The sequence below is a fragment of the Rutilus rutilus genome, assembly GCF_951802725.1.
Source record: "Rutilus rutilus genome assembly, chromosome: 5".
NCBI lineage: Eukaryota > Metazoa > Chordata > Actinopteri > Cypriniformes > Leuciscidae > Rutilus > Rutilus rutilus.
Window position 1 is genome coordinate 5,745,476 of NC_140213.1, and position 21,790 is coordinate 5,767,265.

General features: G+C 39.6%; 1 protein-coding gene across 7 annotated transcripts in view; it reads right to left on the reverse strand.

The window, feature by feature from the left end:
* large2 (LARGE xylosyl- and glucuronyltransferase 2) overlaps nt 1-21,790 on the reverse strand; it is a 120,566-nt gene that overhangs the window by 9,651 nt on the left and 89,125 nt on the right. For 4 of the 7 annotated variants that reach the window (XM_084409099.1, XM_084409098.1, XM_084409102.1 and 1 more), the window contains 6 exons: nt 6,992-7,180; nt 3,249-3,538; nt 2,756-2,838; nt 1,928-2,051; nt 558-729; nt 377-481 (listed from right to left, as the gene is read on the reverse strand). In XM_084409099.1, coding sequence (XP_084265225.1) covers nt 377-481; nt 558-729; nt 1,928-2,051; nt 2,756-2,838; nt 3,249-3,538; nt 6,992-7,091 — 874 coding nt within the window. In that variant the 5' untranslated portion in view covers nt 7,092-7,180. Of the gene's footprint in view, nt 1-376; nt 482-557; nt 730-1,927; nt 2,052-2,755; nt 2,839-3,248; nt 3,539-6,991; nt 7,181-20,016; nt 20,222-20,583; nt 20,639-21,790 lie in introns of those variants that run through there. The other 3 variants (XM_084409104.1, XM_084409103.1, XM_084409100.1) reach the window with 3 other exon arrangements.

A 21,790-nucleotide genomic window follows, 5' to 3' on the forward strand; every position in this document is an offset into this window, starting at 1 on the left:
AGGATCATGTGACACTGAAGACTGGAGTAACAATGCTGAAAATTCAGCTTTTCAAAGGAATAAATTATATTTTAAAAAGCTTTAAAATAGAAAAACAGTTATTTTAAATAAATTTTAATAATATTTCACCTCATAATATGTGTTTTGGAGACGCTCTGAAAGGGAGGGTGGGATCTTATGCTAGCTTGCTATTGCTAGCCTCTCTGAAATTGCCTACCCTACCTTTAATTTTTTCCGTTTATTATACTCGCATATCAAACTAATCTGTGTTTGTAAAGTAATTCCACTGTCAATAACCAGTTACAAAGACAGAGAACAGTTATGCTGTTTGGAACCCAGCGATGAGCGGAGTTGAGATGGAAGCTGGTGTCCGTACCTGTGTTAAACCCCCGTCCGAGGGCTGGCCAGGGCTTGTGATTTTTCCACAGATTACCGAGGTACCAATCACTCTGATTCTCCACCAGACCAATCACCTGTTTCTCTGCAATCACAACATCAGGGTTACATTTCGCTGTCCCGATGCTTTATAGGACTCGGGAAGGAAAGTGACTGATTACCTGTGAACTTCCGGAAGATGGCCCACAGCTCGGCGATATCGGTGGCGAAGGTGATGTCTGTATCGAGGACGATGACCTTTGAAAGGTTGGATGGCAGAGCTTTGGTGAGAGTGAGCTTCATCAGGCCATAAATTCCTGAATAGTGTTTGTTTGGTATCCACGACACCTCTGACTATTCATAGCAAGAGAATGAGAGAGAGAGAGACATCTGTGAGAAATTAATTTTTTCCCTAGAGAATTCAAAACCTTCTTTACTAAAATCAACCATCTCTATCTCAACCCCGCATGTGTTCACTATCACCTACTAGAGCTCATTGTCTGCTCCATGTTTTCCTCTGAACTGTATTCTGCGGTTATAGCATCATCTGCACCCGTGGAAATAACCCACTACAGTTCTTATTGTGCGCTTCATCTTTCCAGCATACATCCTTAATGACCTGAGCTCAGGTTTAATAATAATCTGCCGGAGAGGGGTTGATTGAAAAAGACTAGATTTCCTGCAGCTTAGCTTTCATATACTCAGGAGAGCAAAGAGGTCTCTATGCACAGCAGAGACACAGGATGTAAAATCCGCGTGATTAGAGGCGGCTCCGAGCCAAACAGCTGACAATCAGAGGTGAACGCAGTCCGGGAGGAGAACGAGAGCACAAAACAGGACAAGAAAGACTGTGTTTGTGTTATTGTGCATATGAGTGTGTGCATCCATTCATGTGAGTGTCCTTGAGTGTGCAGTGTAATGTAAACTAGAATGCGCTCTCCTAGAATTTGCGCGGGCACGTGTGTGTGAAGAGGAGGCAAGCTATTTGATTGTCACTTCGCTCTTTCAGCGTACCGTGCACTGCATAAAAAAAATACAAAAATCACAAACAGACAGTGAATAATTCAACGGCACAGCAAAGGCAGCACTTGCATGCCAAGTCGTGGTAAAAAAAGAGTCACACTGTCAGTTTAAATAAATGAACAGAAATGAATAATTCTATGCTTTCGACTCCCTCTGGAGCGTGCAAGAAGTCTCAGAGAGTGAAAGCTCTTGAGATCGCTGGAGTGTAAACAGCGAGCTCAGTGTTTCCACTATCACAGACATGCCGTGCCGTCCCAAGGGGACCTTTGCCCCCTCGTTACAATACATAAGCACATGTGACATGTATTTCATTCCAGTTGTTTGTGCCTGAATGAGCTCAGGGAGGATTGCGATCGGCATCATTCATCAGTCTTGTCATTGCACCTGCTTCGTTTCAAAACCATCGCTACTTATTAAGGCATTAAGTCTCTATACGGGTGCTCTGTGACATGGTCATTATCTCTGGGTCAAAGGGCAAGGGTGTTTACTGGCAGGGGTGTCATGAGAGCATTATGAGGCAGGTTCTTACTTTGAGTTCATCAGCGTCATAGAAGCTGACTTGTACGGACGGTACCATCCATGACTGGAACAGAGTGCTGAGGATCTGATTGGCCACTGTGTCTGTGATGAAATGAAAGTGCAGTGGGTTTCTCCTGAAAAGGGAGATGTTGACATGTTAGGGTTTAATTGTATGCATAAGGTAAAATGCATACCATTGTTACCAAACGGTCACCATTTTTTGAGGTTTTCACCATTTTTGATGATATTTCACTACTTTGTTTTGAATGATCGGTAACACTTTATTTTGATGGTCCCTTTTGAACATTCTGTTGACTATAAGTAACTTTGAAACTGCATGTCAACTAACTCTCATTAGTTTATTGGTAGACGGCCTGCTTAAAATCTGATAACTCTTTCTTGTGAATGTCCTCCAACAGACATTCTACCGACTATGAGTAAGTTTGCAACTACATGTAAACTTATTCTAACCCTACCAGTCTACTAACACTGTAATGAGAATTAGTACAGTAATACATTACTTATAGTCCACAGAATGTGTTAAAGAGACCATCAAAATAAAGTGAAACCGAATGACCCTGTGGTGTGACAATATATGTACTTTACAGACAAAATATGTGACAGTATGTGTACTTCACACTTAAACAGTGAAACTGTGAAATTTAATTTCAGGCCAACTGAATACATGTTAAATAAAATTATAAACTCTACAGGAGAATAGCTAAATCCCAGTTGTTGTTCTTTAATACTGCATATGCACAACATAGCTCTATTACCACACAATATACCATCATATTGCTATTTATTTAGTATTCATTTCACTGTCCTTGTTTCTTACCTGTGGAACAGGATGGATTTGACCAGAGTGACCACGTCCCGACTGGCGTTGTGACCCGCACATACACATGCCACGTGAATCAGCTGTGTGTGGAGAGAAGAGCCAACGTTTCAGATTTTATTGAAGAATTTCAGCTTTGTTAAGGTATTCTTGACTTTAAACAGCTTCTAATATGCAGCGGCCCCAACAGAAAGAATCTGGACACATATGCCACACTATAAATTGCAATAAATACAAAATATCAAATAACTGGTTTTAACCAATTGGTGCTGAGGTGATATTTAAGTATCTTCATTTAGGACCATATTTCAACTTATCAAACCTGCTTTTGCTTGAAAAGTGTTTGTGAACGCTTTTTTTTTTTTTTACTTGGAAATTCCTTTGTTTAACTTTTCTTTTTTTTGTCTCACGCAAGTGTCAAAATACTTTTTGGGCCCACCGTATGTTCCTTTATTTATTCCCACATCTGACAGGATGTAATATGCCATCTAACCTCACACTTCTCTGCGGTGGGCGAGCGAGAACACTCGCTGTGATTGGCCCGTTCCTCTGCTGTGTTCTCCACGTCCTCTGGACCGGTGTCTGCCGATGCCACCCACTGCTGGTTGCCATAGTTACCCTCGGCAGGCTGGGCAGCCAGGCCCTGCGATTGGCTCAGCTGGAGTCGGATCTGCCGGTTCTCTTCCTCTACCTCTCGAACCCGTGATGCCAGGACATCCCGTTCCAGCAGCCGTGCTTCTGTAGATTCCACCAAGCATGCGGAGAGGAGCAGGGAACGCCCGTCTGATACGGCACAACAGATTTCATTTCATTCGAGTGATCTTGACAGATTACACCCCAGAGATGGATGGATGAGAGGTAAGGAAATAGGAAGCTTGAGGTGAACTTGCAGAGAGACAATATACGTGAATGTCATTCAGATTTAAGACAGACTCCAAGAGTATCTCAATCTACACATTGCTCTCTGCTGGAATGATTAAAGTAGCAGAAAATTGGATGTGATCAGGGAGAACAAAGTAACAGGCATTGAATTTATCAGAACAATTTGATGGATTTTCTTGCATTGCGCTCATGTATAAGCGAGTGCAGATCACTCATCCCCGTTAACCAGAGTTGGGTCTTACTTAGTGTAACCATGTCATCTTTCATCCATTATCCATTTTCCATTATCCATTAGCATTCACATTCATCTCAGGCAGTTGGGCACAGAAACCCTGGAAGTATGTGATATGGAATTTGCATTTTGCTTATGGGCCCTCAGTTCTGCAACCAGGTTGTTTTGAGCCAATCACCTGAGCCGTAAATGGCATGTGATTAATGACTCTAGAGCCGCAGGAAAGTGATTGGCTGACAACACCACAATAACACACACAGTCGCTTCACCACCATCAGCTGTGGTGTCAAAAGGCAGCAGGCGGAGAAAAGTCCATTTCATGCTTTTATGAGCACTCCAAAAACTACAGTATATAATCTATCATTATAAGGTTATTATACGAAACCCTCTTATTAAAATAATGTACTATTTCAAAAAACTGGAAAATGGCAGGAAGTGAACTCTGCAAGTAAATAAATCCTTTTTAAAATGTCAATCCTGTTACAAAGATTTTGTTTAGTACGCAGTTGATAATTGAAAAGGATTATATATCTTTTTTTTTTTTAAATATCATATATCAATATAAATATAAATATAAATTTCAGCTTCCAAAAAGCACCATGAGGTGCAGCTGTTGCCCCCCAACACTACACTCACCTAAAGGATTATTAGGAACACCATACTAATACTGTGTTTGACCCCCTTTCGCCTTCAGAACTGCCTTAATTCTACGTGGCATTGATTCAACAAGGTGCTGAAAGCATTCTTTAGAAATGTTGGCCCATATTGTTAGGATAGCATCTTGCAGTTGATGGAGATTTGTGGGATGCACATCCAGGGCACGAAGCTCCCGTTCCACCACATCCCAAAGATGCTCTATTGGGTTGAGATCTGGTGACTGTGGGGGCCATTTTAGTACAGTGAACTCATTGTCATGTTCAAGAAACCAATTTGAAATGATTCGAGCTTTGTGACATGGTGCATTATCCTGCTGGAAGTAGCCATCAGAGGATGGGTACATGGTGGTCATAAAGGGATGGACATGGTCAGAAACAATGCTCAGGTAGGCCGTGGCATTTAAACGATGCCCAATTGGCACTAAGGGGCCTAAAGTGTGCCAAGAAAACATCCCCCACACCATTACACCACCACCACCAGCCTGCACAGTGGTAACAAGGCATGATGGATCCATGTTCTCATTCTGTTTACGCCAAATTCTGACTCTACCATCTGAATGTCTCAACAGAAATCGAGACTCATCAGACCAGGCAACATTTTTCCAGTCTTCAACTGTCCAATTTTGGTGAGCTCGTGCAAATTGTAGCCTCTTTTTCCTATTTGTAGTGGAGATGAGTGGTACCCGGTGGGGTCTTCTGCTGTTGTAGCCCATCCGACTCAAGGTTGTGCGTGTTGTGGCTTCACAAATGGTTTGCTGCATACCTCGGTTGTAACGAGTGGTTATTTCAGTCAAAGTTGCTCTTCTATCAGCTTGAATCAGTCGGCCCATTCTCCTCTGACCTCTAGCATCAACAAGGCATTTTCGCCCACAGGACTGCCGCATACTGGATGTTTTTCCCTTTTCACACCATTCTTTGTAAACCCTAGAAATGGTTGTGCGTGAAAATCACAGTAACTGAGCAGATTGTGAAATACTCAGACCGGCCCGTCTGGCACCAACAACCATGCCACGCTCAAAATTGCTTAAATCACCTTTCTTTCCCATTCTGACATTCAGTTTGGAGTTCAGGAGATTGTCTTAACCAGGACCACACCCCTAAATGCATTGAAGCAACTGCCATGTTATTGGTTGATTAGATAATTGCATTAATGAGAAATTGAACAGGTGTTCCTAATAATCCTTTAGGTGAGTGTATATTTGACATACTATTGATGTCTATTAAATTAATGCACCACGATTTGTTTTGTGATTCCAGAAGTTTTAAAAAACGCAGAACAGAGGAGCTTCTGCTTGCAAAAAGAGAAGGTGACTGAGCTCGTAATAAAACCAGAATCAACATCGGCTTTTCGGAGATGGCGAGAACTGAGGGATTTGAAATGTTGTAAAAGCGACGCAGAGATGACGTTTTTATTACTCAACAGGAGAGTAAGGTATTTTATTGAACAGATATTGTTCTGCGCGCAGAGCCGAAGCACAATCAAAACAATGTTCTTCCACAAAATACATGCAGTTTTGTTTTTAACCGCTAGAGGGCCAAACGTTACATCACTTACACATTTAAATAACTGAAATGTTAACTTAAATCACAGGGAGTACTGTACTTGTACAGTAGTCCAAGGTACCTGTTATAGTGGAAGGATGCCACTTTTGAATTTAGATAAAACTTTAAATTAAAATGTGTTTTCTTAATATATTTCATAAATTGTGCTTATTGCACCTCTCTGAAAAGTACCACTTTTGTACAGGCCATGTTTTTATTGTGAATACAGTCACAGCTGAAGGGGTTTCAGGCACTCATACCTTATGGTTAAATATTAATTCAACTTGATATGGCACAATTCAGTGCATTTTATTAACACTTCAAGGCATTCTTCAAAAGAATGTTTAAAATCTTGCTTTCAAATGCACTCGTTTCAAAGAATGACCCACAAAATGGTGGCTAATTACATCTGGCATTTTATTTTTTTATTTTTTTTCAGGAAATTACTGTCTTGAATGAATGAATTCATTCAATGAATGAACTCTTCTCAAACTCTTTTAGTTTTATGAATACTAATGATCATGAAATCTCCCTTTCTGTGCACCGCGTAGGCCAATGTGTGCATACGTGGGACCTTTCTCATGATTGCAGATAGAGATAGATATGTTCACATGCCAGATCGAGAGCGAGAGAAGGAGCTTTTATAATGATTAGCTTTCTGAGATCTGGCTGCAGATCAGTTCTGCTATCAGCACTCCGCAGCGTTATTGTGCGTCTCTGAGGATGACAGACCCATCAGATGAGGATTTTAGCACACAGGCTGAGATAAGACTGACTGACAGTCTCAACACCCAAGTCAACCCAGCTTAAGGGGAAAACTCTTTGTCGATCCAGCCTTTACATCAGAAAACAGAAAATGAGCGTCATAGAGAGCGTTTCTTTCCAGAAATCTAAAGATCTGATGATAAGTGCTTTGATACTCACTTTCCGAGTTCCCCACGAGCAGGTAAAGCCAGGTGAACAGGATGACGAAACTTAGAGACACCACCAGCAGCTTCAGCTTCCCTCGGCAGGGGCAGAGCATCCTGGGATTGTGGAGGACTGGGCAGGGGAGTGGATGGAGCGATCAGGTTGGGCTTACTCTCACACTGGTCTCCTGCAGCATCCTTTCTTCTGGAGGAGAGAGAGAGAGAGGTAATTTTTTAGTAATGCACAGGCCCTTGACAGAATCTGACCTGTCAATCATAGAGCTCTACATATATCCACTGCCACTTGCATGTTGGTTTCTTCATTTTAAGGAGTACCGTGCATAAAATGTCCCCACTACCTGACAGATATCACTGACATTGACATGTGACAGCCCTTCAGGGGTGCAATTGGTAAGCTAAGAAAGCTTGTCTGTCATTTTGTGGATTTCTTATATTAGTTCTTACAAAAATTGCAATGTGAAGTCCAAGTAGGTGACTAGCTAGTTTGTAGCTAACTCTGTACTTTATTCGGTTGCACCATTTGTTCTTAAAGGGATAGCTCAACCGAAAATGAAAATTCTGTCATCATTTACCCGCCCTTATGTCGTTCCAAATAAATAAGGTGTTTGTTCATCTTTGGAAGGCAAATTAAGATATTTTTTAATGAAATATTAGGCTATATATATATATTACCTAAATTATTATAAAAAGATCGTACCATATTTGAGTGCTCTATGTATGTGAGTTGATCAACGTGAAAAAAAGCCTAAATTTAATCTGTTCATTATATAAAGTGACTGTGTCTCTCCAGAAGACTTGGACTGTGTCCGAAATCCCCACCGATACTCTTAAATAGGGCACTATTTGATGGGACAGACATTTTTAGTGGTGTCCCAAACCATAATGGACGTTATCGAGTGCACTCATTCAATCCCACAAGACATCGCAATAACGAGTGTACAACCGATGTACGCTAAACATCTAAAGAATACCCATAATGCACTGTGAGGGTTGTACGTTGAAAGAATTCCCACGTCTGACCAGAAGATGGCGCCCTCAGCTGAATCATCCATCCGTCCATTTTCCAAACTTTTGGTCCAACGTGCGTATAGAGTGATATCATACAGGTATATATTCCTTGTTTAATTGATTATTACATTGTTTAATTAAGGTTTATACATGCTAGTTTTCATGACAGAGTTCAAGATAAATCTTTTCATTACTACTGTAGCTGCCAGTTTGCCAAGTTTCAAATGATTATTAAACACCCAGTGTCCGCACTCAGTGTCCGAATTCACTCCTTCAAGTGGACTATATTAGTGGAGTAGTGTAGGGAATAGCATTTCGAACACAGCCTACTTGATTCACATTGATTTATTTTACGATCTTTTATGAGTTTTGGGTGTTAGACTTTCAATTGAGGGACATTAAAATATATTAAAGCTACACTGGTTTGGAATGACATGAGAGTAAGTAACATATGACAGAACTTACATTTCTGGGTGAACAAACCCTAACATCCATGATACACATCACAGAACTGGCGAAGGCAAAAGCTGACTGAGCTATTGCATCGCATGCATCTCAGACAAAAAGTTGCCCTTGAACACACTGCAAAGACTATAGCCAACGTCCAACCGGCACGTACAATCATCACATTCGCTTTTCTTCTCGTGCACTGGTTCGTTAAGCCTGAACCGCCAATAAGAGTGATCTGTCTCACTCTCATCAGTCTGCCCAACGCAGATTCAACATGCTCCATCAGCTAAAAAGCCACGTGAACACGTGACTAGTGCCGACGGTGTGGAACACACCGTAAAAAATGAGCTGACGGGTGTTCAACCACTGCCCGATGTTGACCAACATGCTTGCAGGTCGTAAGTTCTCCGTAAAGTAATGCAAATTCTCATAATATGATGTTTATCCTCAATGATCCAATAGTAGCCTTCACATATGTGAGCAGATGTTGTTGAAGTGAATTTCAGTTTAGCACCACAGAGTTGCAGTATTTACACTTTTGTAAATAAATCTATGAAAGCCATGTTTATACTTGTCTCTTCATATTACAGTAGGTGAGATAGGAGAAAGCATTTTATCGTAAAAACTGCACCTTTAAATTCTTAGGTTAATTATGCCTTGAGCTACCAATAAAAGTGTAATACTTTCAGCACATTTGAGCATATTCAAAAGCATTTCACAGAATTTATTCCCAAAATCAGTGCAGAAAATCTGATTATACATCACAGGAATGACTTTCATCAAAGCTTCTAAACACAAATTTATATTGCATTCAGCCGCCATATAAAAGTGCCAGTATGGCAGATATTGGTATAATAATAAATATCGATCCGATGTTGTTTCCCCTCCTCGTTCAGCATTGTGTCTGCGTTAAAAGCATGACAGGCCTCCAGCCTAACTAAACTCCTGGCTTTTGGCTGGTCCAGACTAACTCTCTGAAAGCCTCTCTGCAAGCCACTTTACGGCACGCATTCATGTCTGTGTTCACGCCACGTGGGCTACACGACAGCCATTGTTGTTTACACCGCTCTTAATTAAAGAGCGAGCCGTGGGAGGCTCTCCATCACCCCGGCAGACGCAGATTAACGACAGAAAAAAAGAGAAAGAGGGAGAGGGAGTGGGAGAAAGGAGAACCGTAAGAGAGACAAAATCGTCTTTGTTTTATTATGAGCTTAATTAATCATGCTTCTGTATAATTAGACATACGCCTGTAGGAAACAAGATTGGATGCTGACAGTAAAAAACAAATAAAGAAATACATAAAGAAATAATTTAGAAATAGATAGATATAATATATCATATAAAATGATATAAAGACAGACAGATAGACAGATGGACAGATGGATAGATGTATAGATTGAATCCATGTTCAATCCTTTATTTATATAATGCATGCATAATACCTTATAAAAAATATACGGTATTATTATCATCTCATGAATAATTAACAACATTAATACATACCTATTTGTGGTTTTAACTTCTGAGAGTTTTATAAATTATAACAAACATTATATACACTTATGGATTATAGTTCCCATAATGCATTACAAGTTTTTTTTTTTTTTTTTTTATCTGACATTATGAATGTATTATAATGCATTAGGAATACCCATATAAATTATTTGAAATACAGACTTCATAGAACATGTTACTAAAAGTTTTAGCTTGTAAATGTAACTCTATATTTAAAATAGTCTTTCTTCTCTAGGGAAACAGACCAAAAATAATGATGACTCACCCTGAATCAGTTATGTTAGATAAGAGAGACATACGAAATGTGCAAAGCAGTGTGGAGCACTGGGGAATGAGAACCACTGCTTTGGTCAAATGTTCAGACAAAAATTATAATTGATTTGTCAAATTATGCAAACATAGTGAAAATGTTGTTTTAGGATTCATAAAATGCTAGCAATGCTTCATTACTACCACAAAATTAAGTCAAGTCAAGTCAAGTCAAGTATATTTGTAATGCGCTTTTCACAATACAGATCGCATCAAAGCAGCTTCACAGTATTAAATTAAAATAATACAACAAGGTTTGTTTCTAGTGGAATTTATTGATAAAATCAAATTAGATATCCCCAGAATATCCCTGAAAATTAAACACAAACCGAAATCCCTCTGTGTTTTTTTGGGAAGGATGAAATGATCTGACAGAATTAATTAACCCTTTAATCAGTGATCGCTAGCATCAAGAACGTTATTTGGATGTATAGTCAACTGCTATTCTGTATTGCGCACAACACTTTTTACTGGAGTCGCAGTGTCTGTAGTGAGGATGTTGGTTTATTTCTGTGTATTGTTTGCCTATGAGCTTGTGTGTGTGTGGTCACCAAAATGATGTCCGTCACCTGACTCTGCTGACACCAGCCTTTGTTTGTCTGTCTGTCGTCTTCTATGTGTGGTACTCTTGCACACTCAAGGCCATCCTGAGCTCTTCAACGCTCGTTACCAGATTACAACCACCCACGCACACACACACTTGCCAAGGCTGCGAAAACACTCTCTCAAAACTTTAGCGATGGATGCCAAGTGTGTGCGGCTGATGGGGGGAAAAAAAAGAGAGAAGCAGAGAGTGTGCGGAATGTTTTTGTGTGCTAGCACAGTAAGCAAATCTACTCGTCTCGAGTCAAAGCTATCTGAATGAAGAAAAATAAGTTAGAATAAAGCATACATGAACTGTTTGGGTCTCTATAAAGAGAATGCAGTCCTGAAGGCACGTAGTCGGCCTTCATTAATGGGCCTTGTGAAATGTAACCTCAAGCAATTAACCCAGAAAAGAGGCAGCCGTTTCTGGAATGTATTCTGCAGCCTTTTCAAAACCAACAATACCGCTAAAAACTACTCTTCATTACACAGACAGAATGCACACTGACAGGGATACAAAGAGGTTAACTAGAAAAAATTTACTGACTGTCTCCTTCATTCGTACATAACCTATAACTCAAGTCACCCACGATTGACCAATGACGCAATGTGACTCTTTCGTTCAACCATCAAATATCTCCATGGGTCAGTTACGTGACTCTTATCTACTACTTTATTTAAATGTTATTCATACAGACAATAAATGAGAAATCTTGTATAATCAATGTCAACTACTGACCTAAATGTATGGTATGATTTTCATTAGACCAGTATAGTCTAATTAATGCATATATTATTTCTTATCTATATAGCTGTCATGTGACAAGAAAACCATAAAACAAAAATGACGTTGCAGGGACCCATACAAACTAATATTCACCTTCACAAATATATTTGATGATAAAGATTAACATGTATATCCAGCAAAAGTGTACATTTTTACTTGCTGGTTAGACCACATGACATTTTCAATACACTGCTATTTTTTCTGGAAATGGTATCAACTTATGAAACCAACATCAACACCAAGACTAGAAATTTGGAACATGCTCAGGGCCTCGAGCAACAACAATCTAATAAAAGACACCTATGTTCGATAAATAATTGCATGTAATTATGATAAAAATCTAAATAAATGGTAGTTAATTAGCCTGACGGCTGTTGGCTGTTGTCAAGCAATGTGGCATCTTGGCACGGTAATATAGAGTGAGCATTTGCAGGTGGGCATTAATTGGCTATTTTACAGCACTTTTAATCCTGCTCATCCATCCAAGTGTCAAATTGACTTGCCTTATAAACTAGATTTATTTTGCCTGATAAACTTCTTTCAGACATCCATTTGTCATTGACTCCTATTGACAAAGGAGCACTGGGCTCAGAGAAGGTGATTCTAGTCCTGCAATGCTCTGATAAAAATAGTCAAATCTGAATTATCACAGGTAAACTCATATGGCCAATTCTCTGCTCTTTCTCATTCAATCTGCATAAAGATCATTAAGATGTTATTGGACACACACCTTTCTCTCATTGGACTCCCTTCTTCTTCTCCTCCTCCTCTCCTGTCCGTTCAGACTTTACGGGCCTCCTGGTGGTGGACGTCCAGCACTAAAGGTCAGCTGTTTTGTAAATCCAAACGGCCAGGTTCCCACTATGTGCCCCCTTGCAGTTAAAGCATGTCTTTCAACTGCTGCCAGCAGCCGGTGTCCTCAGAGCACCCCTCCAGATCATTACACCCTCTCACCCCCGTAAACCCAGCTGAGCTTCTCCTACTTTCCTTAGTGATATGTAGTTTATCAGGAAGTATAACCTGATTCCACTTATTGGATGGAAACAGTGCTTTATGCGCAAATGTTTTATGTGATATTCCAATTTTTAGGATAAGTTAATTTCGCAACTTTGGATGGAAACAAATCTAGTGACTAGCCAACTAATCAGTGTTTTCTGGTTCATCCGACTCCGACCAGACCCGTTTCTTAGGTGTGTTCTTCAGTTCAAAAATAGCTAAAGCATAACGGAACAGATTGATATGCAATTCATCTTTTGTTGGTAACACTTTTACCAACATTTTTGATGGTCTCCTTTAGACATTCTGATAACGTTGCACATACATTTCAACAAACTCTCATTTGAGTATTAGTAGATTGTCTGCTTAATATCTGCTAACACTTTATTGCGATGGTCCCCCAACAGACATTCTACTGACTACAGCCCTATTCGGACGGGATTAACTTTACAAGGGTAGATGGAGTGATGTAATTTTACCACAGGACGTCTGTAATATTAATGCCCAATTCGCACGGGATAAGATATCTCAGTAAATCTAGCAGAAGTGGGAGGGGTAACTCGATTTGCACATCGCCGTCACTCTCCTGTCGTCATGTGCGTATTACATTGCTTCCTGATATCACGTGCACAAACACATATAACCTATATTTATATATATAAAACAGTTATGTCCGGTTGAACGATGTATTAATTAACTTCAGATTGGATTGTGTTGGTAATAGGCACTTACCTAACGCTAAAAGATGTTTTGTGCCTCTAACAAGTGCTTTCGATCTTCTTTCTGATCTGAATGGTGTGTGGAAAACACTTGAGTTTTGCCACAGACTCGTCCCAGCGTCTAGAACGCAACTGGATGCTTTTTCAAGCGTCTCCATACTTGAAAAACCGCGGGAAACTACTTTTAAGCATGAAATGACAAAATATTTACTTATTTACAGCGGGTCTATTCGCACAGGATTAGTATTACCCGAGGTAATTTTTCCAGACCTTTTTACTGAAGGTAAATGTCACCGTAGTCTTTACTGACATTGTCCGTAATGATTACTGAGACGGCACATTCGGACGGGACTAAAATCACTTTGAAGCTCTGGTAATTATTACTTTACCCCACCTCTCCATGTTAAACTAGCCCCGTCCGAATAGGGCTTATGAGTAACTTTGCAAGTACTTATTCTACGAACCCTAATACTCTAATAAGAGTTTAATAAGTAGACTTGTCAACAGAATGTATGAAGGGGACCATCAAAATAAAGTCTAACCCTTTTTTCAATGACTTTCCATAAAGAGGTGTGTATTTTATGTTAAAATACTTTCTAAAATAATTTTCTCTATATTGTTTGTGGCACAGAAATTACACACAGTTCACCTTTAAAACTCTCTGATATTTCCAGGTTTTCCATGACAATCCCAATCTAAAAGTTCAGAATGCTTTCTTTTTTAATCTACCTATTGCATCTAACTTCTTCTCTTCATGCGCAGTAGATGAAAATACCCTGACTTGTTTACCGAAGTGTAATGGATGTGGCACCTGTTTGGAGGACCCTGCAGGGAGAGAACATCTCCTCTGTTTGAATTGGCACAGGTAAGCTGAAACCTGCCTTTTCCATGGCTGATCAGCAGCACATAAATCTCTCTGCTCATATCTCTCATCTGCTGCTTATTAATATTCTCTGAACAGAGCGAGTAAGGAGAAACCACAGATGACACAGCATCACCTCAGGGCTTGTCTCTATTGCTTGTGGGAGTAGAATGGCCACAAATGCTTTAAAGTTGAGGTCACATTGGGTTTTAACTCTCATTTTTGTGTCTTATATTACAAAACCTGCCTATTCTTGCTCAGGCTGAAAACTAAAACGCCTCCTCAGGCAAATTTTGTCCTGCTCAGTCAATCTTTCCAAACAGTTTATGCAGTTTAAGATGCTTTTTTAATAGGTTACTTTGTAGAGGATCTTTATGACACTTTTGAGAGGTGAAAGGCCTCCACCCAAATCCATTAAAATAGAGAGAAAGAGTGATAGTGAAAGAAAAAAAGGACACAAAGCAAGCGAGAGAGAAGGAGAGAGCCGGGTCAAGGTGAGCTAGCCGGGCAGCTTTCATAAGGATCTTCAGCTGAACAAGCAACGAGCCTCACAAGCCTTCTCTACAGGGACAGGTGCCCTAGTAAAACAAGAATTACTGAGGTTGTGTAGTGGAGGGAGGTGAAATACTATACATAACACTCAGCCCCCGCTGGCTTTTATAGCCTACATACTCATCTCATCTGCAGTATAAGGCAGTACACATTAAACCAGTGAGCCCCTTTTAGTGCACTCCAGTATTGATCCAGTTGCACACCATCTTATCTCAACATTACACTTATCAATCTATAGAAGTTCAATGAATGGTTAAAAGGACAGTCCTATAAGAGCTTGCATACCTTTATACACCCATTTAGATGCTTATTTTGTAGAAAATGCATTGTACATAAAATGTTGTTGTATAGTGTTTACAGAGCAGGGTTGGACTGCACGGTTTATAAGGTAATACTTAAAGCATTCTTACAGTTTGAAGTGGAGATAGTATAGAGTATAATTATGTAGATATGTATAATGTCCAATTATTAATTTCTCAAATCTGACTGGCACGAGCAGCATTCCAAGAGCGCTGATATGAAGTTTAAAGGCTTGTCTGTGTTTGTTACAAAAAAAAAGGTCAGTCTGGGAGATGTGTGTTAGTGGTGCCGACTCATCGACAGGTTATATTGTGGGTGGCGACAAGTAACCATCTTTATAAGTGAGTCATTTGAATCACTCACTCAACCAATTTGTTTGAAAACGCTGATTCATTCAGGAACGAATCTGCATCTGAAATTGTATAGTAGGTGAAAAGAGTAGTATGTCTGAACTTAAAACAGTACCAATTTGACCTACAACTTTCAATGTGATTCCAAAGTGTGCATCCAATGGAGTATAGGACAATTATGGATATACTGTATGGTTTGGCAACATCACAGTTCAGTCCAAAGCTAAACTTTCCTATAAAACTGATGGGAAAAAGGGAAAATCAACCGTATTCATATGAAAATGATCACAATGAATAATTACTCATTCAAAAGTTGCACCTACTGAGTACAGTATATGATTCTGGATGCAGCCACCATTTTTATGAGGGAGTTGTTGAATCATTCTTATGATTCATTCAAAAATACTGATTGAATCAATAAAGAAACAACTGTCATTGAATCATTCAATCACAGCATCACTCAATATTTTGAACATGGAAGTGTACACATGCTACACTGTGAGCTATCACCATTGTGCCCTTGAGCTAAGTGTTTACGGTAACCCCATGCTACTGTGGGATTGTTCCTGTGACAACTGACTAAAATGCTACATTAAGATAATTAATTAATCTATTCCACTCTGTCTTTGTCATGTTCATGTTCTGTTGGTGGACAGGACAGGTGGGACCAGCTCCACTGCGGCTGTCAGTCACAGAATGATAATGTCCTTAATATGGAAGGGGATCTCTGTGGAGAAGACCTGGAATCACAACAGCATTGCCCTTTTAAAGGAGGGACTTTGTAATGTGAATATAATCAGGGAATCAAATCAAGGGATGCGATCTCTTTGATTAAAGCACAATCACTTCAGCACTTTCTGCACACACAGTGTTTTACGGGCAGAATTTCCAGCATCTAACTAGCGAGCTTTTCTCACGATTGAATCACAGGCACTGCTTTCTAAGATCCCTTGTTCAAAGGGATGCCCGATATATCTGCATCGTATCAGTTGTTTGGCTAACATTAGAGATTTTTTAATAGTATTGGTATTGGTCGACATTGGATATTTATTTGGTGATGCATTTAGATCATATTTGCCAACAGTCACTTAAAAAAACAAAAAAAAACATTAATAATTTAACATTGCTCAAAATATCCATTTTTGATACTGTACAGGATAATGCTGCTATATTCACAAAATGTGAAATGACAATCCCAAAATGGCTTGCAATGAGCTCAGTGAAAATTATCATGATGGCAGCCGGAATAAAAAAATATTATTTTACTGAATGCTGCAAAATATCAATAATCATCTACTGTGCAATATTTCACAAAACGTTATTCTTATTTGATTAGTGTGATGTTTGCTAGCAGCATACTAGCAACATGTTAAGTATTAGTGTTATGGCATGCAAACCTATTTTTTCCCAACTGTTTGTGGATTTAAACACATGATAGACAATCGTCTTCGACAGCTTAGCGTACTGCATTTTCCATTGCTAAGAAGCTGTGCTAAAAGAAGAGTTAAACCATTGTATATTATTCGATTCAGTGGAACTCCAACAAGCTGTTTTTGAACACAAAGGCCCTTAAGTGAGTTGAAGCCTATGCAGAGCGTTTCTATCAAAGAGGTTTCATTTTGGTTTGAAGGCAGCTGACAGCACACTGAGAGAATGTGCTGGACCGGTTATTTGTGTTTATATTCTTATTGCCACCTCTCTGTGAGAACAGATTTGTTGGATGTGGCTTAATACAACACCACAAAACAGACACAAGGAAGCGTCTGATCATTAGTTCCCCCGAACTAACAACAGAGAATCTCTAGGCATGTGTGAACTTCAGAGGTTTGAAGAATGAACCGCACAGACCCAGGTTTGAAATGTCTCTTTCCATCTTTAAGCCACCAGAGAAGAACTGACAACCATTAAGAACTTCTCTCCAGTGGCTTTGCAGCAAGGGATCGTGGGATATCACTCATAAAAACTCAGTGTGTGAGTCCGTCCCCCAGTCTGATACCCGGTGCATTAGGGGGCTAATCTTCAAAAACACTGCTCTCTCCCTCCCTTATTCAATCCCTCTTTCCACTTAATATCTCCTCGCATGCTGCCGTTGTCCCTTTGAGGCCTGAAATCCGGCTAATCTTTCTCTCTTCCAAGCCAGGAAACCAAATCAGCTTCTATCTCTTAGTGTCTTAAAGAAAAAAAAAAACCACAAAGCCTCAATCATATGTTTGTGTGTGTGAGCGTAAGAGAGAGATACAGATACAGACAGAGTGATAGATGATAATGAGAAAGAGAGAGCTGCCATCCATGAGACAACCAGTACTTTAAAAAGACTTGCTTCAGTCGTGCATCGGTGTAGCAGAGCTTCTCAAACCCATCAATCCTGCGGAGCTGATTTTTAAATTATATATTTTATATTATATAATATACATATATTCATTTATGTATGATTTACACACCCACAGACACACACACACACACGCATATTACTAACGGAAATGTTAGTGAGCTGTGACTAATTAGTAATTAACTTTTGTGTGTAGTAAAATGCTATTTAAAAATGCTGTTGAAATAACAATACTGTACTTTTTTTAAGCTTTAATATATAAAAGCATAAATTATGTTATGAACAATGCATTTAAAACACTTAAATTGGGCGTTTTCCTCCCCGTTTTTAAGCGGCCAGTCTACACTTGAAGCGAGCACCTAGATCTGTCTACAAACCCATTATTAATAATAATAATAATAATAACAATAATCCACTCAGAGCTAGCAGACAGAGGAATCTTAGACCACAGCTTAGCTTAGCTTAGCTTAGCTTAGATACCCTTAAAGTTTTTTTTTTTTCTCTAAAATGATGTCGAATATTGATATTTAGTCTACTGTGCCATGTTTTGTCTACAACTAGTTAGTTGTGAGAAGCTGTGTATTTTTTTCTTCATGTTATTCATGGTTTGCTCAAGATTTGTTATGTTTTTGTATGACATCTCTTTCTTATTTTCTTAAGAAAACAAGACATAATAATGCACAACCTCTGTGGGCTTCAGTATGTTTGGAAACACATTATTTTTGCGACTGTGTTTGGAGCCGCTGTAAAATTCTAATCTCTGCACTGTTCAAGGATACGGCCCTTGTCTCAAAAATTGATCAGCACTGCATATTCCTCTCCGCTTCAGTTCCACACTGACAATCAATGACTCCAGGTAGAGATGTCCAATCAATCATTTATATTCATTTACTTTCTTTCTTTGTTGTTGTTGCCTGCATTGAAGCAACATCAGAAATCCTAGAACGGAACATTGATCAACTCTGAAGGGTTCATCAGCAAACAGCTTTCTACAAAAAGCTCTTTTTTATTGTAAAATGTATTTAACTACAAAACAACAGATGAGAGAGGTCAACTCTAAGTTCAGAAGAAGTAAATCTAAAGTGATAAAAGTTATTTGCATTACAATCTCAGTGAGGAAATCCAGGCTGACCTCAAACCTCTTTTTAAGTAAAACGAGACAGTGAAGTCACATGACAAAAGTCCACACAGCTAAAGATAATTAAAATGTAAATCATTAAGCCATTGTCTAAAACTTTTTCCATTCAAATGGTCACACAGGCTGACAGGGACTAACCTACTTTCTTGACCAAGTCATTACACACACACACACACACACACACACAGAGAGAGAGAGAGAGAGAGAGAGAGAGAGAGAGAGAGAGAGACGTTGTGTTTTCATGTTTTATGGGGACTTCCCATAGACAAGACAAGATGTTTAGTGCTTTAGACGGAAGTCTCCTCTGCTCACCTAGACTGCATTTATATGATCAAAAATATTGTCAAATATTATGACAATTCAAGAGAACTGTTTTCTGTTTCAATATTTAAAAAATAAATGTAATTTAATGTTTCTTGATGCACCAAATCAGCATATAAGAATGATTTCTGAAGGATCATGTGACACTGAAGACTGGAGTAATGATGCTAAAAATACAGCTTTGATCACAAGACTAAAATACCTTTTCAATTATATTAAAATAGAAAACAGTTATTTTAAACTGTAATACTATTTCACAATATTACTATTTTTACCTTGGTCTTGGTGAGCATAAAAACATTTAAAAAAATGTTTTTGAATGATTCCAAACTTTATATATTCTCTGTGAAATGTATCTAATAATACTCTCCCTAAAGTGCAACCCCACCCCCCTCACACACACATAAAGGACTTCACCTCAGCAAACACCACACACCCATTGCGCGCGCACACACACACACAAAAACACAAACACACACATTGGGTTTCCATGTTTTATGGGGACATTCCATAGACTGGAGAGATTTGATACTGTACAGCCGGTGTATATTCTATCAACTAACCCCAAACCAACCTTCACTCTTCACTCGTCTTTCCTGTAAAGTGCAGTAAAGTATCTGCCCACCATAAAAACACTGCAACTTTTACACAGTGGAGAGAAAGAAGAAAAAGTGGGACAATACCTCATGCTACAATAGAAGACAGACTCATATCACCAGGGAGAAAAACAGAGTAAGAAAAAGGAGCCACATACACAAAGCCTGCATTCATAGAGCTGAAAGAACGCACTTATCTTCACCTCTGCTCAGCGCCAAGGCCAGCTCTCCCTCTCTCTCTCTCTCTCTCTCTCTCTCTCGCTTTCTCGTCTTCTGTCCGGCGCGCTTTGACGACGGTCTGACAGCTGAATGAAGTTACAGTGCCCGACATGCGTGAGATTTCGAGCTGATATAAATCACGAGTGGCAAACTTTGAACTGCTCCACCTGTGTGGGTTCATGTGTGTCTGAGAGGGAAGGAGAGCAAAACTCCTCCCTCCTTCCCTCCTTCCCTCCACCTCTCCGCTAGCATGCCACGGCAGGTTTGCGGATCAAAGGCATCTCTCAGCCTCGCTCCTTTGCTCTGTCTTTCCCCCCAAATCTCTCTTTCTGCTCTAAACTATATTGTAATTGCTTTTAAAGTTACTTCGCTGCTGCTGACATCTCCATGACAGTAAACCCTTCTTTGTGAGCCTCTGCTACACCTGATTTACTAAATGTCCTGACCTCCGCTGGCTCATTCACTCTCACTCCTCCTCCGTTCCTCCCTCTCTTCCTTTAATGAAAGATGACTGGCATGTACTTGGGAGAAAGAGGGGGGAAGGGTGTCACCTTCCAAATAACTGCTGCTGCATGACAAAAGATGGGTTGTGCAGGAATGCAGGAGTCTGGGAAGCTTTGCCTCTCCTCTGACCAGCGACACGATCCTGCAGAACAGACAGACGACGCGAGCCGGTGTAATCAAGCATTCTTATCAGACAATGAACTGGCTTGTTTTGTCATTCAGATTTCTACAGGCTCTCATTAGAAGCTCTTATCGCAGCAGATGGGCTGGAGAGTCTCTTAATCAAACACATCATCTCTACGCTGTAATCAGTATATCTAAGAGAATTGTGATTACAATGACTGACACGCTTCCAGAGAAGGTTGGAATATACAGTAGTGACAAGAAGTGAAGTCCAGAGGGGATAATTGTTTTTAATGACCCTACGAGTTCAATTAAACCATCAAAATATTGGGAAAATATTTCAAATTTGAGGGAAGAACAAAGTACTAAATTTGGTTTAGGTGTTTATCTGGTCAAATTGTTTGAGGGGGGAAAAAAGATCTGGGCCACATCTGGTACATGTGGATTCAACGCCTATGCCAGATGTGGGCCGACACTATGTTGCTGTCTGGGATACAGTTACAGGTTTTATACTATGCACACACACACAAAAATGCATAAAAAACAAAAGGCTCACAGGAAAAAGCATTCATTGACTACAACAGTTATTAATATTTCACTGGTTCGCTCTTGTTTTTGTCATGTCTGCACAATTTGGCATGTATCATTTTGTTGTTACAAATAAAACAATTGACTCTTGAGCACAGCTACGCAATATGCTCACAAAACCTTTACCAATTTTGAATAATATTTGAATAAAGGTTGAACGGTGATGATGTACATTTTCCTAGGCCAGGCTTTTGGTCATACCTAGGATATCCAGAACCACCAAAGGAGGGTTCACATTTTCACATTTAGCCCCAAAACTCTGGAATAGTCTTCCTGATACTGTTCGTTGCTCAGACTCGCTCTCCCAGTTTAAAACTAGATTAAAGTCGCATCTCTTCAGCCAGGCATTCATATAATATTTTTAATCTTATAGTTCAAACTACAATCCGGCCTCTAGTTCATAAATGCCAGAGGAGAACTGGCCCCCGACTGAGCCTGGGTTCTCCCAAGGTTTTTTTTTTCTCCATTGGGTCACCTGATGGAGTTTTAGGACACCATTAGGTCACTTGATGGAGTTTTTCGGTTCCTTGCCACTGTTGCCTT